The sequence below is a fragment of the Prunus dulcis genome, chromosome 1 (assembly GCF_902201215.1).
Source record: "Prunus dulcis chromosome 1, ALMONDv2, whole genome shotgun sequence".
Lineage (NCBI taxonomy): Eukaryota > Viridiplantae > Streptophyta > Magnoliopsida > Rosales > Rosaceae > Prunus > Prunus dulcis.
In genome coordinates, this window is record NC_047650.1 from 34,211,924 (window position 1) to 34,229,040 (window position 17,117).

The window sequence follows — 17,117 nt, forward strand, 5'->3', positions numbered from 1 at the left end:
ACAATCTTCAAATTGGTATGTATTATTTATATAAACCTACGTACATGTTTTTCTTCATATACAAATGAAGCTATTCTTCAATCTCTTCAATATCCCGGCCCTATAATTTCTTCAACTCATCTTCATAAAGTTGTTATTTGTCTTGTCTAGGGAATCCAGTTGGTATCAATACTAAAACTTTAATCAATTCCTAGATGGTTTTTTCGTATAGTAACACTTTTTATTGTATGAAGGGGCGAAATTATGAATTTTTTAATAAGTAGGTTAGTTAAAGTTATTAGTTAAAAAATTTATTATCATTAATTTATGTACTTATAATTTTTAAAGTCTTTCTAGAAATTAAAAACCTCGATATTAGGGGGAGGGAGAATCGAACCTAGGACCTCTTGTGCAATTGTAAATCGTCTTAACTACTAGAGCTAGCCCCTCACAATTTCCAATAACATAAAATAAATACATATTAACTGCAACCAAAATCACATATTTTCAAAATGAAAATTTGTTCAAAAACATAAATGAAAGTTTACCTATTTTAGCCAATGGGTTCTCACCACGATGGTAATGGATTCCCCCTCTCCCCATGGCACCTTGGATCGAACCCTAGTGGGATTTTCTTTCCTCCAATGTAACCCAAAAAGAAAAAAAAATGTTTACACATTTTAATATGTATTTTAATTATTGTCTTTTAATAGGTTAATACATATTGAGCTATATTTAAAATAAGACAAATATATATCTTTGATTTATTTTTAATCCCCAAAACCTCCTTAGGCTACATCCTAATGTAGCATTTGTCATAGTTCCACCAATGATCATATGATCTTATTGTTGAAGAATATAAGTCCTACATCGAAAACTTGACTAAATAAAATACAAAATATAATGAATGGTTCTACTGCTAATAATACAGAGGCCTTTTGTGATAAAATCTCACACATACTGGGCTTTGTATGTGGTTAAGTTGGGGGACAATATCAGTATTATTAGTAGTGAGCCACTGGCATGTCTCTCTGAAATTTAACATGGTATCAGGGTGGGTTGATTGACTGGGCCTGAACTAGGCCATTATCCTTACCCAATATGTGATGTTCACATGTTAGGCTTGAATGTTTACCTTTACCAAATACGTGGTGTACACGTGGAGCCAAGTCTACATCGAAGTCAATCATTCAAGCCCACGTGAAAACCACGTATTAGGTAAGGGGCAGGGGTAAATATTTAAGCTCAACATGTGAACACAAAAGGCCTCGGTATTATTAGTAGTAGAACCATTCATTATATTTTGTATTTTATTTAGTCAAGTTTCTGATGTGGAACTTATATTCTTCAACACACCTTCTCACGTGAGATCACCACATAGTAGGCCACACGTGGAGCGAAGTCCACATCGGAGTCAAACATTCAAGCTCAACACGTGAACACCACATATTGGGTAATTGGTTAAACATTCAAGCCCAACATGTGAACACCACATGTTGGGTAAAGGGTAATGACTCAATTCAAGCCTAGTCAATCAACTCGCTCTAATATCATGTTAAATTTCAGATAGAAGGGTCACTGGCACAATACTAGCAACACTAATATTATCTCCAACTTAACCATCTACAAAGCTCAATATGTGTGGGGTTTTATCACAAAAGACCTCAGTGTTATTAAAAGTGGAGTTTATTTAGTTAAGTTTTCGATGTAAGACTTATATTCTTTAACAGTAATTACTATTTAAATTTGTAACATTTTTGTTTGTAATTTTTGATTTTTGGAAAATATAATTAAAAAAATCAAATTGTGTCCTAATTTTATTATAGGGTAAACTTGAAATTGTAAAGTTGCAGAAGAAAAAGGTTTTCTTTAGGTAGATAAAGGAGGGGGTTAATGAGTTGGAACCACAAAGGTTAGCCTCTATTTATCTTCTTCTTCTTTTTTTCCGTATAGGAGGCCCGAATGGTAAAAGGACGAACCAAAACTGTTTAGAAAAGTGTAACATATCAACCATTCTGAACCAGGCCCACAATAGAATGAGATTTTAAAGTATAAAGTCTATGGAACTAAAAGTATTGAATATGAGTAATTTTCTCTAATGCAACATAAATGTATTTTAGTTATTTTATTTTACATGAATTGTATGTAGTTTTCAAATATTGTATATATCCAGTGTCTTTGGTCTTTATAGGCTTTTTAAACCTACTATTGCCTGATTTTCCAAATCGAGAAGTTAATTAATATATATTTTAAAGTTATTCCTTCTTTTTTTTCCTTCCTAATTTAACCTTATTATACACATCAAAGTTTATTTAGGAAAAAAAAACATTCTATACGGATCTCTTAAAAAGAACCATTTTATATTGATGGATTTTGGGGGTCGGCATACATCCAAAACGGGCAGTTACTAATTAATGAAATTTTATTTGGAAAGAATACTATGGAAAGAAATCTAAATTTCTCTTTAAAAAAAATGTTCTATCCAAGTACACTCCTCACTTGTGGCCAAGAGGGTGAGACTTGCCGATGTATGGAGTTTATTTTTTGTGTTTGGAAGATGGAGAAAATTAGTATACATAGTATGTAGACTAAAATAAGTTGATATTCAAAGGATGCTATTTGCCTCCTTACCGGTAAGGATATACTCCTCAATTATGCGAATTACAGTTTGACATATATACAAAAATAATTCATTAAAAACACACAAAATAAAAACTTCTGCACACATGTCATATTGCTATTGGTAGGAATGTAAGAGCTCCTACTTATCTGATAAGGAGGGAAGTATTTTCCATATTCAAATGTTTGGGGGAAAAAGATTAAATCATTTAGTCCAAATATACTTTCTACACATACCGAAAAAGAATTTATATGATTGAATCAAAATATCACACTTATCGTAGCAACACACAAAGAAAAACTAGGTATTACTTGTACAAATTTTCTTTTGGCTTCTTATAAATAAAAAAAAAGTTTTAAATAATATGTGTGGATATTTGTTTAGAAAGCACGTGCCAGATCCCTATATAAATCCCTACCTTGGCCTCTTGTCAATTGGCAGTGTCCGTCTCTAAGCCAAAAAAGAAAATTGTCCTCGTCAACAATACCAATATGGATTCAAGTGCCTCTGTTGTCTTGTCCTCTCCATGCGCAAAGCTTCCAAACCTTGAAGGAAACCATGGCAATATCGAAAAGGGAGGCGTTGCTCCTTTTATTGACTCAGCTTTCCTTCAAAAACAATCCCAAGTGCCCACTGGTTTCGTTTGGCCTGAGGCAGACTTGGTTTCTGCTCATCAAGAGCTCAATGAACCACTGGTGGATCTTGAGGGTTTCTTCAAGGGTGATGTTGTGGCAACTGAGAATGCTGCCAAGGCCATTAGGTCATCTTGCGTGAGCCATGGTTTTTTCCAAGTGATCAACCATGGGGTCGATCTAAATCTCATCAAACTCGCTGATGATCATTTGGATAAATTCTTCAAGCTTCCTGTAGAGGAGAAAGCAAAGGTAAAGAGGTGTCCTGGTAGCCCTTATGGCTATTCGGGTTCCCATGCTGATCGATTTTCGGCCAAATTGCCATGGAAGGAAACTCTTTCTTTTGCTTTCCATCAAGGTCCAAACCCAGTTGTGGCCGATTTCTGCAAATCCAAACTAGGCAAAGATTTCGAAGAAACAGGGTAAGACACATGAGTAATGTTACATGCATCAGATATTATTAATATTAATTACGTCTAGAAAAGTGGTTGGTGTAGTCTAAACGTTTTGTTATTTTCATTTTTTTTTCCCTATACAGTTTAAATTAATGGGTTTATTAATATATTTTTGAGTGTCAACACACAAGCACTAATTAAAATACACACAATTAAGCACCAATTAAAATACACACATACATGATGAGGGCTACTCTTAATTTGCTTCTTAATTATTAATTTTTTGTAGGAGGGTCTACCAAAAGTATTGTGAAGCAATGCACAATTTGGCTCTTTCAGTTACGGAGCTCCTGGCAATTAGTTTGAAAGTGGATCGAATGCACTACAGAGAGTTCTTTGAAGATGCTCACTCTATCCTGAGGTGCAACTTCTATCCAACTTGCCAAGAGCCAAGTCTTTCTCTTGGAACGGGACCTCATTGTGATCCAATATCCCTCACCATTCTTTACCAAGACCAGGTTAGAGGGCTTGATGTGTTTGTCAACAACCTATGGCAGACGGTTCGACCTATTCAAGGTGCCCTAGTCATCAACATTGGCGATACCTTCTCGGTACGTATAATCTACGCTTTTTAATTAATTAAGCTTAGAGTAATTAATCTTTTATCACATGAAAGTCTATGGTTGAACTTGAATTGAACCATTGATTCTTCATTATTTTATATATACAAGTGATATTCGGAGAGGGGGATTCCAACACATGATCTTAATTGTGTAGAGGTAACTGCTTTTAACCATTTGAGCTACAAATATCTTGCAACCATAGATTCATCATTAACCAAAAAATAAAATGAAAAACATGTAGATCTAGTTAAAAGGGAAAATGAAGTGGGATTTCCATTAATGCTGTAGGTTATGACTTATGAGATATCAATAATTAGGAAATCTTCAAGTAAAAGATATGACGTACGGCCTAGCTAGGTATTGTTAACAGGAAAGGACACCACATTACTAGCTAGGTTTAGCTGCTAGATGATAAGAAAGAACTCTAGATAGCTAGCAAAGTGGCTGGCCGACCCCATTTTATGAAGAAATTAAAAATAATATTATTTTGCCTTGGTGGTGAGAGTAGTCAATCTCCTTCTAAATTTTTTTTCACCGAAAAAAAAAAAAAACATTATTTTTCAGTCTCAATGTATGGTATGGCAGACAAGTCATGAGATCAGTATTCAAAGCCATTGGAAAAATGATGAGTATGTGGAGAATACTTAAGAATGCAATACCAATAGTTGCGACGCACAATATGCATGTAAAATAGTTTAATTAACTAATAATTAATTCTATCATTAGTGTTAATTATAATTACTAATCTGGGTTGGCATGATTTTTTCTTATTATTATTATTATGTGCAGGCATTAACGAATGGCATGTACAAGAGTTGCTTGCACAGGGCCGTCGTGAACAGCCAGAAGGAGAGGAGGTCAATGGCATTCTTTCTGTGCCCAAGAGATGACAAGGTGGTGAAGCCCCCAGAGGATCTTCTGTGCATCGAGGGGATGACAAGAAAGTTCCCGGATTTCACATGGTCAGATTTTCTCCGATTCACTCAATATAACTACAGGCCTGACGAAACTACCCTCCAAAAGTTCAGCAACTGGCTACTTGCTGCTGATAATAACAAACATCTCTAGGAGGAGCTCTTGCTATAGCTACTAGCTAGCATGGAGATGGAGTGCACCGCAGTTGGTTCTCTAAGCTTTTTTTATTTTTATTTTCTGATCTATTGCAGTTCTTGAGGGCTTGACCCACACATTTATCAAATCCTAGAAGTTAAAATTTCAAAAAAGAAGAAAAAAAGAAATTTTTTTTGGTTGAAGTGTTACCAATTAATGAGCTATAGCTCTAGTTGGCTGAATGTTTCTGGGCATGTCTCATGTTGTTTTTATATTTATATTAATGATCAGTATACAGTTTATTACTTGATATAATATGCAGATCTTAGTTATCAGTGGGAATACATGTTCCTCAGCTAGCTCTTAATCCGATAGTATTTATCTTTCGAATGTTGAAAAAAGTCTCAAACTCGAATTCCGCGCGAGAAACGATAATTATCCAGCTACGCCATCATTTTACAAGAAATTATTAAGTGGGCCAATCAACTGTATATTTGCCTTCACTCTGACATGTTTGAAATTTTTTCAACTGAACATGTTCTCAAGATGTCCTTTAGCAGTGAGGATGTCAATAAAAACCAAAGACTGTTTACCTTGTTTTTTAAGGTAGCACCGTTCTCTAAGTCCAAAGTTCCTTGTTATATGTTTTCCGGGATTTCGTGAAATTTGAGAATCCACCCGTACATTTACTGGGACATGCTTAAGGACAAGCTTCACAAGAAAATAAAAAACCCGACACACGAGGGCTGTCCTTGCATTTCTTTGCAGTATAGGACAGCCAAAATGGACGCGCCAAAGCAAAGAGAAGAGAGTAGGAGCCAAAGCTATGGACAACCGAACTCCCTTTGTTTTTTTCTCAACTCAGATGATGGTCTTCAGCCACAGACAAAGCAACCACATTTGTTGGGGATATCGAAAAGAGATAATAATGGCTGCAAAGGTGGGTCAACTTGGTTAGATCTCAAGTTGCTCTGCCTCCTTCCAGTTTTGCAATGAGATTCTTTGTTTGTGTGTCTTATGTATTCAGCTGTGTGCATATAGTGAATTCTTACCGTCATGCTTCTACTTACACTTCTCTTTTAAAACAATGATCGGTCGACATATAATCTCGTCAGACATATATTTATGTTACTAGATTGTGAATATAAATCATGCAACACATAATATAAAATTAGAATTTATTTTAAATAGATAATTGTGTAGATATTTAGGATTTAAATGACTCATTCAAAAGTAGGTGATTAAAGACACCGCTCTAAAAAATAAAATAAAAGAGACAAAAATAGAACATCTCCATGTGTGGATTATCTTGTGAATTAATAAAGCGCCGCTGGAGAAAGATATTTCAGGCTTTGATAAGCTCGTGCAGTTTTGTCAATTGCTTTGTGGGAAATACAAGAGCCATCGTTGTTATTATTCTGGCCTTATATGGGGTTGGTCGAATTGTAGGACACAAACAATTTATATTATTTCCATCGCTATCATTGGAATTCAAGCTCAACAGCCAAATTAAATTTGGACCCTGTCGAAATTCAAGCTCATCGCTAATAAACCCGACTAATTTTGCATTTTAATTTAATTTTCTATCTTAATTATTTATAAGAAGAAAACCCCTTGAAAGCAACTTGAACTGGAAATGGTGCGCAACGGATAAGTATATGTACAAATTAAACGTAAATTATTTTAATTTTAATTTTTTTTAACGATACTTCTTATTGAGAGAGGCGATAACATACTAAATTCACACACACTATACGGATGCTAGAACTTGAACTCAAGACCTTTCCTAGAGAGCCGAATGCTCTAAACCACTACACTAGCGGGTACTTTGCAATAACCGCAAATCATGGATTGAAGAATAGGGCAATTTGAGTAATGTCAATAATTTGATGTTTCTGTCCTTTATGTAGCTGGAAGTTGTTTAGAGGCCACTAAACAGTGGATTCTTGGTTCTGGAAAAATGTCTTGCATGATTGCGTTGATGTCTTCGGTTATCATATCAATCAAGCTTTGTCAGCAGGTTGGACAAAAACTTGGGACCCTTTGTAACACATTGGCCAGCATAGAATTAAAGCCCTTGCTGGGAGTTTTTCTTGGTTTTACTTTTAGTTGCTCATCATATGCTACTCAGTGTGCGTTATTATGAAAAACATGCATTTTTAAGCAAATAAATAATTCATGTACTATACACGTACATACATATTTTTCCTAAAAAATACACATTTTTCAAATATTTATTATTGAAAAAAAAACTACAAATAGATCATTTAAATATTAATATATATAGTTGCCGAATGTATATATAAATGCGGAGATGTTAGCACCCCATACCCCTTTGGCATAGTGAGAAGGAACGGCTGTTACTTGAACAATTATTTCCTCATTGCTTATACCACAAGTTACGTACACACCTCCCAAATTTCTAATCAGATCAGATCAAATGTTGAAGTCCAGACACAAGAGCATATCTTTGGATGGCCAATTACGCATCCGCACATTCGTGGCGGTGGATTGTTACAACCAAAATGGCAAAAGCCTATTAAACCAAATTAACCATTTCACCGTTCCCATTCTCTCTCTTGCTTTTCTTCTGCTTGCTTGATTATTCTTTTTTTCGATGCATTGTATATAGTTATTTTAAATACATTGTACATATCCAAATTAATGGGTTAGTTCTCCAAATTCGTAATTTACTTTAACCCAACAACGAGGGCATTTTAGTAATAAATTTGGTTTCAATTCCAATTTATGTGAATTTAGTAAACAACTTATAAGGAATTAGTACCACTCATACTCTAACTCCATATAGTTTAGTAAACAACTTCAATAGGAATTCGAATTCTAACTCTCCTCAATCCAACTTATCTTCAATCATTCAATTCATCCTCAATTCAATTCCTTACTAATTTCATAACGGATTAGTAAACATGTCATTAAATCATTTTATCTAAATATGCTTGGCACATACCCAAAAAGAAGAATTACTACTAAAAATTGATATTTTCCTTGATGAAGAGTTGTCTTCCCAGACCCAGATGAATTGTATATAAATTCCCTACGTACGTTTGCCTATTCTCTATCAATTGTTCGTGTCTCTCTCGGATTGTTCTCGTTTTATTGACTCAACTTACCTGCAAAAACAATCCCATGTGCCCTCTAATTTCAAATGGCCTGACGAGGACGCGGTTTCTGCTAAACAATAGCTGAATGCGCCAGTGGTGGATCTTGAGAGTTTCTTCAAAGGGTGATGTTTTGTGGCAACTGAGAATGCTGCCAAGCTCATTAATTAGGTCATCTTGCTTGAGCCATGGATTTTTCCTAGTGACCAACCATAAGGTCGATGGAGATCTCATCCAACTCGCTTATGATCACGTGGATCATTTTCTCAATCTTCCCATCGAGGAGAAAATAAAGGTACAGAGGTGTCCTGGTAGCCCTTATGGCTATTCGGGTGCCCATATGGATTGATTTGCGTCCAATTTGCCATGGAAGGAAACTTTTTCGTTTGCTTTCCAGGACGGTCCAGACTCAATTGTGGCCAATTACTTCGAATGGCATATTATTATATGTACGTACGTATCACATATTATTATAGTTACGTCTTAAATTTCTAGACTACATACTCTTAATTAATTTGCTTGTTAGTTAATTAATTAATTAATTACTTTTTGGGTTTCTTTTTGTACGTACTGTAGGTTGGTATATCAAAAGTATAGCGAAGCAATGCACGGTTTGGCTCTTTCAATTATGGAACTCTTGGCAATCAGGTTGGGAGTGGATCGGATGCTCTACAGAGAGTTCTTTGAAGATGCTGTGTCTATCATGAGAACCAACTTATATCCAACTTGCCAAGAGCCAAATCTTTCGCTTGGAACGGGACCTCATTGTGATTCTAATGCCCTCCCCATTCTTCACCAAGACCTGGTTGGAGGCCTTGATGTGTTTGTCGACAACAAATGGCACAAGGTTCGGCCTATTCCTGGTGCTCTAGTCATCAACATTGGCGGTGTCTTCGCGGTACGTAACGTATATCCTAACCCTAACCCTCTTTTAATTAATTTAATTTATTCAAAAAGTAATTAAGCTTAATTAGAGTAATTCATCTTAAGTTTATTATCATCGATCAAGTTGCTACATATGTATGTACAAATGCATGCATGTACTTATTAAATAGTTTAATGAACTAATAATTAATTATCATTAGTGTTAATTATGAGTGTTAATTAATCTTGTAGGCATTATCGAATGGCATATACAGGAGTAGCTTGCACAGGGCAGTTGTGAACAGCCACAAAGAGAGAGGAGGTCTTTGGTCTTCTTTATATGTGCCCAAGAGCTGACAAGTTGGTGAAGCCCGCAGAGGAACTTGTGCCCACAAGTGAGGGGGCACAAGAAAGTTTCCGAATTTCACATGGTCAGATTTGCTTGAATTCACTCAAAATCATTATAGGGTTAACTAAACTACTCTCGAAACTTCACCCATTGTTTCTTTCCGCTCATACCAACTCCAAACCCACCAATTAATTGATAATATGAGGTGGTCCGGCTAGCTATATATACCATGGAGATGGAGTTCTCTAAATTATTTTTATTTTCTAAACTCCATTGCGAGTCCTTGTGGGTGTGACCCACATTAATAAAATCCTAAAAGTTCAAACTTCTAAAAAGGACTTTTTTTGTTGTTGTTGGAAGTGTTATTAGTAAAGCTAGCTTGTTATATGATCTTGGTTCGAATTTACACACTGACAGTGAACCTCTAAAGACAACAACGTAGGTGTCTCCATTTACACATATATATATATATCATCATTTTAATTTCCTCAGTTTAAATTCTTGGAGCGTGCATAAGAGTTGCACACATCTTCGCCAACTAACTCTTAATCTAATATATGTGTTTGGAATGTTGAAAAAAGTTTGAGTTCGAACTCCTCATGAGGAATGATATAATTATCAGCTACACCACCATAGCACAAGAAATTAGTAAGTGGGCCAAGCAACTGTACTGCCTTCACTCTCACATTTGTTCTCAATTTTTTCAATTCAACATTTGTTCTCAATTTTTTCAATTCAACATATGTTCTCAATTTTTTCTTCAGAAGTGAGAAGGTGAAGAAAAAAAGAATCCTCCAACACCAAAAAAAAACCAGGCTGTTACCTTGTTTTTTAAGGTAGCCCCATTCTCTAAGTCCAAAGTTTATATGTTTTCGGGAGATATCGTGAAACTTGGGAATTCGCTGGTACATTTATTGGGACACGTTAAGGACAAACTTTGCACACAAATAAAGGGTTTTAAAAGATAAAATAAAACTTGACATACGTGGGCCAGTCATTACATGTAACAGGTATATAGTATCTCAAATTTATCACTTATTACCATATCGAAAGGTTAAAATATATGACAATTGGTTCAATAGCATGTATTTGGCTTTATAAGTCTGTCAAATTCTGAGATTTCAAAATAGGACATTCATAACAAAATTAAAAATAAGATTAAATAAAAACTTAGTACCTTCCACCTTTGGCCAAGTAGCAAAGTATACGTGATTGCTAATTGCTACTATTACTCTATTAGGTGAAGATGATTGGCAAAACAAAGAAAAGCTAATTTGCCACTAAAATGGCTTTCGTGTCTCTCTTCTATAATTATATCTCCACAGGGGAGAAAATCTGCCCCATCACTGATTGCATACGCTTAAGAATTTCTCTTTCAGAATCACGAGCGTTGAAACACATTTTAGGCATGAGCATGACCCATTGGGCCGTAGATCAATCAATGGAACGAGCCTGGCCTAGATTCTAAAGAAGGTTCAGACTGGCTAATGATGTTATTTGTCATTGCAAATAACATGGTTTAATTAATTATCTGAATGCAAACGGATGTACTTTAGTGAAAAGGGCATTGATTTACAGATCAGTGGTCTCAATTTTGAATTTTCATGACATCAGTGTGTGAGAGAAAAACTCCCATCCCCCTTCCTAACTTCGATAAAATAAATAAAAGGAACAATAATAGCTTAGAAATTAGAATGACTCATGGAGGGCAACGAAAGTCTTTACACCTTATTAACACACCTCAATGGGTTGGATATTTATACAAAATCGTTACAACCAATACAAAACCTCTTTAGACAAATGGCTCAACATAATAACATTGTGGAAATTTTTAGGTCATGATAAAGGTACTTATTGTGAAATATTAGTTTCGAGTTTTAGCACTTGTAAAAGAGAAATTCTTAAGCGTATACAATCGGTGATGGGGCAAAGTTTCTCCCCATAGTTACAGAAGAGAGGCACATGAAAATCACTTTTGGTGGCAAATTAGATTTTCTTTGTTTTGCCAATCACCTTCGCCTAATATCAATGAGCCACAATAAGATCAGCATCAGAAGCAGAAATTCCCCAAACCATAAGAGCAGATTGCCAATACAAGTGTGGGGAAGTTAGCATCCCATACCCCTTTGACACAAGTGAGGGCTGTTACTTGAACAATTATTTCCTCATTACTTGTAACACAAGTTACACCCCTCCTAAACCATTTCTAGTCAGATCAAATGTTGAAGTCCAGTGCATATCTTTGGATGGTCAACTACGCATTCACACGTTCGTGGCGGTAGACTGTTTCAACCAAAACGGCACACAGGGGAAAAGACTATCCAGCCAAGCCATTTCACCGTTCCCCTTCTCTCCTACCCGTAACAAGTTCATCTGCGTCGGATGCGACAGCTTTGCTGAAGGAAATGACAAGCTATACTATACAGGGTGTCTTTCACTGTGTACAAGTACTGACAGCCTAGCCAATGGTTCCTGCTCGGGCATTGGATGCTGCGAAGCCGTTATCCCGAAAATGATGTAGATTTTTAGTGTAAAAGTCCAAAGCTTCCATAACCACAATGGGATTTGGGACTTCAATCCTTGTAGCTATTCCTTTTGGGTGGAAGAAGAGTCTTATGACTTCTCCACTGTTGATCTTGTTGATCTCCAGAGTAGGAGCAAGGTTACCACAGTATTTGATTGGAGTGTTGAGCAACAAACATGCAAAGAAGCACAAGAAAATGTGACAAGTTATGCATGCAGCAAGGCTCATAGCTTTTGCCTTGACTCTGATAATGGTCCGGGATACCGTTGTAGGTGCTCTCCAGGTTATCAGAGCAATCCTTACATCCCCAGTGGTTGCCAAGGTACTTCAGTCTCTTTGGATTAAATGTTCACAGTGAATTCATTTATGTTCTTATTTGGTTTAGTTTATTATATTGTTTAGCAATCATTTTTCTTTTGGTTGATTGAACTAACAAGGTCGCATTGCTTGTTTGTCTTCAAGATGTTGACGAGTGTGCTGATCCAATGCTTAATGACTGTGAAGAAAGATCTTGCATTAACCAAAAGGGGAGCTACACTTGTGCTTGCCCCCGAGACTACTATGGGGATGGCCAAAAAAATGGAGAAGGCTGCGCTGGTTATCAACTTCGAGTGATTAAGATTGTGGCTGGTAAGTTTGATATACATAAATCAAAATTTTTTTAGTCTACAAATGTCCCAATTCTGATATGAAAAGTTCAGAAATTTAGTACATATACCAAATATCTACACTTATTTTCTATGCAGGTAGTGCAGTAGGCCTTGTTCTACTGCTAGCTAGTGGTGGCTGGTTCTATCTGGGACTCAAGAAAAGAAAGCTTATCAAGCTAAAAAAGCATTATTTTCAGCTAAACGGTGGCTTAATGTTACAAAAACAACTCTTGAGACCAGAAGGATCCATTGACACTACCAAAATTTTCACAGAGGAAGAACTCAAAATGGCCACCAACAACTTTGATGAGAGCAGAATCATTGGCCGCGGAGGATATGGAACAGTTTATAAAGCTGAGTTACCTGATCAAAGAGTTGTTGCCATGAAAAAGTCCAAAATAGTCGATCGTAGACAAAACGATCAATTCATTAATGAAGTGGTGGTACTATTGCAGGTCAATCACAAAATGTAATTAAACTCTTCGGGTGTTGTTTAGAGACAGAAGTGCCATTGCTTGTTTATGAATTTGTCACCATTTGTACCCTCTCTGACCATATCCACCAAGAGAACACAACTTCCACCGCCGCCATTCCTTAGAACGTACGTCTTAAAAATAGCCACAGAAACTGCAGGGGTGCTTTCATACTTACACTCTGGAGCATCAACCCCAATCATCCATGGAGACATCAAGTCAACAAACATACTCTTGGATGATAATTACACAGCAAAAATGTCTGACTTTGGACTTTCAAGGCTGGTTTCTCTAGATCAAGCTCAATTGTCTACAGTGGTGCAAGGAACTGTTGGATATTTAGACCCTGAGTACTTACAAACCAGCCAACTGACAGACAAGATGTGTATAGCTTTGGAGTTGTAATGGTGAAGCTACTAACCGGGAAGAAGGCGGTCTTTTTTAATGGGCCTGCAGAGGAGAGAAATCTTGCAAGGTTCTTTCTTTCTGCACTGAAAGAGGACCAGTCAAGAATTATTCTTGAGGATTGTGTACTTCAGAGAGGGAGATGTTGAGGAGGTGAAGGAGTTTGCTAGCCTTGCTCAGAGGTGTTTGAGAGTGAAAGGAGAAGAAAGTAGCAGCAGAACTAGAGGATCTGACTACTATGGCATTGGCAGGGCAGTCATGGGTTGGAGAGGAATTGAATTCAAAAGTGACAGGGAATTTTGGTGGTGAGCCGTCAAAAAACATTAGTGACAGAGGAGGCAGTACCGGAGACCTGACTTTTTAACAATTTCATGCTGCAAGAAAGTGATGGGAGATTAATGTATTGCTTGCAATTATGTACACCTTTATTTGGTTGTGTACTGAATTTGCTGATGCTTTTGCTAAATTCTTATGAATTATCTTTGCTTCATCATTGTTGTTTATTTATTGTCTTCAAATTCCTTATTAGATTGGCCTCTATTTATCAAAGTATTCTCATTTATAAGATTTCAGTTCAACACAGAATCACATTGACTATAAAGTAATAAGGGTAATTGAACCTGAGAAATAAGTGCTCTATGTAAGCTTAGGAAAAAAAAAACACACAAACACTATCAAATGGACTTGTTCACTTGCAGCACAATCATCTCCCATCATTTACTGGTAGCATAATGTGGTTCCTCATGGTATCATACCCAGAACTTGAATCGCCACCGCCTCCACAACTAATAGTTTCCATGGATATTCCACCAAGAAGGGACTCAGTCTCTTCTGAATTGGCTTCATTGCTAACCCATGGATGCATTACCATCCTTCTCAGTCCTTCTAGTTCCATAGCCACTTCCTTCATTGTTGGCCTTTCTTCTCCTTTCATTCTCAAACACCTCTTCGCAAGGTTTGAAACCTCTTTAAGCTGCTCAATGTTTCCCTCATTCACAATACAATCATCAAGAACTTGTAACAAGCGGTCCTCTTTCAATGCAGAAAGAAAATATATAGCCAAATTTCTCTCTTCCTCTGGCTGGTCAAAGGAAAGCGCTTTCTTTCTTGTTAGTAGCTCAACCAGGACAACCCCGAAACTGTAAACATCACTTTTCTCTGTCAATTGGCTTGTCTGCAAGTATTCGGGGTCTAAATACCCCAGAGTTCCTTGCACCATCGTAGATAACTCAGCTTGGTCTATAGGAACCAATCTTGAGGCGCCAAAATCAGACACTTTTGCTGTGAGAGTTTCATCCAGGAGTATGTTTGTGGACTTGACATCTCTGTGAATGATAGGAACAGAGGCTGCAGAGTGCAAGTAGGATAGCACTCCGGCAGTTTCTGTAGCTATCCTTAGATGGATTTCCCAAGAATTGTTTGATTTCGTTGCCTTGCTTGTGTTATGGATGTAGTCGAAGAGGGTTCCCTTGGTGACAAACTCATAAACTAGCAGTGGAACTTCTGTTTCAAAACAACAACCTAAAAGCTTGACCACATTTCTATGGTTGATTTGGGAAAGCACCAACACTTCATTAATGAATTGGTCTATTTGGCTTTGATCCACCATTTTTGACTTCTTGATTGCAACCACCCGGCCGTCTACCAAAATTCCTTTGTACACCGTACCAAAACCTCCCTTGCCAATGATTCTAGTCTCACTATAATTGTTGGTGGCCTTCTCAAGTTCTTCTGCAGTGAAGATTTTCGCCGTTTCGTGAGTGGATCCTTGTCGTTCTGAAAGTTGCTGTTGTAGCATAAGTCCTCCATTTTTCCGGAAGAACTTCTCCTTCAGCTTCATCAGCTTCCACCTTTTGTATCCCAAGTAAAACCATAAGCTTCCCATTAGCAAGGCTAAGAGGCTGACCCCGATTCCTGCATTTCCAACAAGTTTAGACATCAACCATCATGGTCATTGTTTTAAATAGTTTTACTCAATATAATTACACAAGAAGAAAAAATATAGTGATTTGGAGGAGTGGCAACAGATTCATATATAATAAGCATATATACTTACCAACAGTAATCTGAACAACTAATGTTCGATTAGGGGAGCAACCTTCTCCGTTTGTTTTACCATCACCATGGTACCCCTTCCGGCAAGAACATTTATAGCCTCCATCTGTATTTATACAATTTTGTTTGCAGTCATGGAGGTTTGCATCATCGCATTCATTAATGTCTGCAAAACAACATAACCCATATTCAGAAATTAAGCAACTACTAACTTTTTTTGGTACGAATCGAAGGACACAAGACTGAAACTCACTGCATCACGGCAGCAAAGTGACAATTCAAAACAAAGATAATAATATACAATTAATTTACCACGGCAGCCATTGAGGTATGGATTCCCATGGTAACCGTCCATGCACTTGCAGCGATACCCGACACCATTGTCGACATCATCACACCTACTGTTCTTTTGACATGTGTAGTTCATCAACTTTTTATTTTCAACAACTTCACATGCTTCATTTCCAATTGACCAATCTAGTACCACTGGGAGCAATCTCACCTCTTCCAAATCCTTGAGCATGTTGGAGGAGAAGTTGAACTTTCCCTCTTCGACTACGAAGGCATAGCTGCAGGGGCTGAAATCCCACACATTCTTATGGTTGTTGGAACTAGTTACACTTACATTAAAAGAGGTCATCCCTTTAGCAATGGATGTTTGGCAACAGCCTATACCAGAGCATGAATAGTTGGCAACATAGTCAATGCTGCCACACGTTGTGGTGCACCCACCGGTGTACCCGTAGGCTCTCCTTTTGTAACCTATGATCTTTGCAGAGGTGTCACACCCGACCGCCACGAACTTGTTATCGGTGTCTGATATGAAGAATCTGGAGAGGGAGAGAGAATTTTTTAAGCCACCCAATGGCGTGCCTGACTTGTTGAAACATTGTATGGCTATGTATTGCTTAATATACAACTTCCCATCCACAGATATGTTTGTTACCTCAATTGAGTCACTTTTTCTAAGAAAAGGCTTTGGAGGGTTATACGTGTCATTGCAAGTGATGAGGAAATCCTGGTTGTAGTAACAATCCTGGGTTGTGCCAAATGGATATGGGATGCTCACATCTCCACACTTGTCTTGGCAGCCAGGCTTGACTTCTACTTGATCAGAAGAAGGAGGGCTTAATGTTGCTGCTGTTGTTTGAGCTGAAGCTGCAGCTGCTAAAAGCACTTCTATGAAGGTGATCAGTTGCAGAAGCAGAAGCAGAAGCATTAATCTTTGAATGCTCATGGCTTCTGGTTAAGTTTTTGTTGTTGAAATGAGGTGTTAAATTGGTGCTTTTATTGGCGGCTAGGAGAAAGACCGGACTATTTCCTTTGGAGAGACTTGTCAACAAAATATTACATAATTATAAATATAAATTATAAACTCA

General features: G+C 37.1%; 2 protein-coding genes and 2 pseudogenes across 4 annotated transcripts; 3 read left to right on the forward strand and 1 right to left on the reverse strand.

Annotated features, from left to right (window-relative positions):
* The first annotated feature begins 3,090 nt into the window (after positions 1-3,090).
* Positions 3,091-5,453, forward strand: LOC117629668 (gibberellin 20 oxidase 2-like). The gene is made up of 3 exons (XM_034362238.1): positions 3,091-3,653; positions 3,916-4,237; positions 5,039-5,453. Exons 1-3 carry the CDS (start codon positions 3,091-3,093, stop codon positions 5,315-5,317), a joined length of 1,164 nt encoding a protein of 387 aa, XP_034218129.1. The 3' UTR covers positions 5,318-5,453.
* A 3,314-nt stretch (positions 5,454-8,767) lies between these two features.
* LOC117618828 lies at positions 8,768-9,849 on the forward strand (annotated as a pseudogene).
* Positions 9,850-12,405: 2,556 nt separating this feature from the next.
* Positions 12,406-13,683, forward strand: LOC117618835 (annotated as a pseudogene).
* A 538-nt stretch (positions 13,684-14,221) lies between these two features.
* On the reverse strand, positions 14,222-16,976 carry LOC117614022 (wall-associated receptor kinase 3-like). Of its 3 annotated transcripts, none has more exons than XM_034342693.1 (4): positions 16,685-16,821; positions 16,051-16,568; positions 15,740-15,904; positions 14,222-15,597 (listed from the first exon to the last, which is right to left on the reverse strand). In XM_034342693.1, exons 1-4 carry the CDS (start codon positions 16,735-16,737, stop codon positions 14,387-14,389), a joined length of 1,947 nt encoding a protein of 648 aa, XP_034198584.1. In that variant the 5' UTR covers positions 16,738-16,821; the 3' UTR covers positions 14,222-14,386. The 3 variants fall into 3 exon arrangements, with proteins under 3 accessions (XP_034198584.1, XP_034198585.1, XP_034198583.1); XM_034342694.1 differs by lacking the exon at positions 16,685-16,821 and having other exon boundaries at positions 16,051-16,316; positions 16,414-16,460; XM_034342692.1 differs by having other exon boundaries at positions 16,051-16,976.
* Between the last annotated feature and the right edge of the window lie 141 nt (positions 16,977-17,117).

What these genes read in the sequence shown, in the direction of transcription:
- LOC117629668 (XM_034362238.1), top strand. Translation starts at nt 3,091, where the DNA reads ATGGATTCAAGTGCCTCTGTTGTCTTGTCCTCTCCATGCGCAAAGCTT. An exon ending in AAAGATTTCGAAGAAACAGG is followed by an intron (nt 3,654 to 3,915) that starts GTAAGACACATG and finishes AATTTTTTGTAG; the next exon opens with GAGGGTCTACCAAAAGTATT. An exon ending in ACATTGGCGATACCTTCTCG is followed by an intron (nt 4,238 to 5,038) that starts GTACGTATAATC and finishes TATTATGTGCAG; the next exon opens with GCATTAACGAATGGCATGTA.
- LOC117614022 (XM_034342692.1), bottom strand. Translation starts at nt 16,975, where the DNA reads ATGAGCATTCAAAGATTAATGCTTCTGCTTCTGCTTCTGCAACTGATC. An exon ending in ATACCTCAATGGCTGCCGTG is followed by an intron (nt 15,905 to 16,050) that starts GTAAATTAATTG and finishes GTTGTTTTGCAG; the next exon opens with ACATTAATGAATGCGATGAT. An exon ending in AGTTGTTCAGATTACTGTTG is followed by an intron (nt 15,598 to 15,739) that starts GTAAGTATATAT and finishes TTGGAAATGCAG; the next exon opens with GAATCGGGGTCAGCCTCTTA.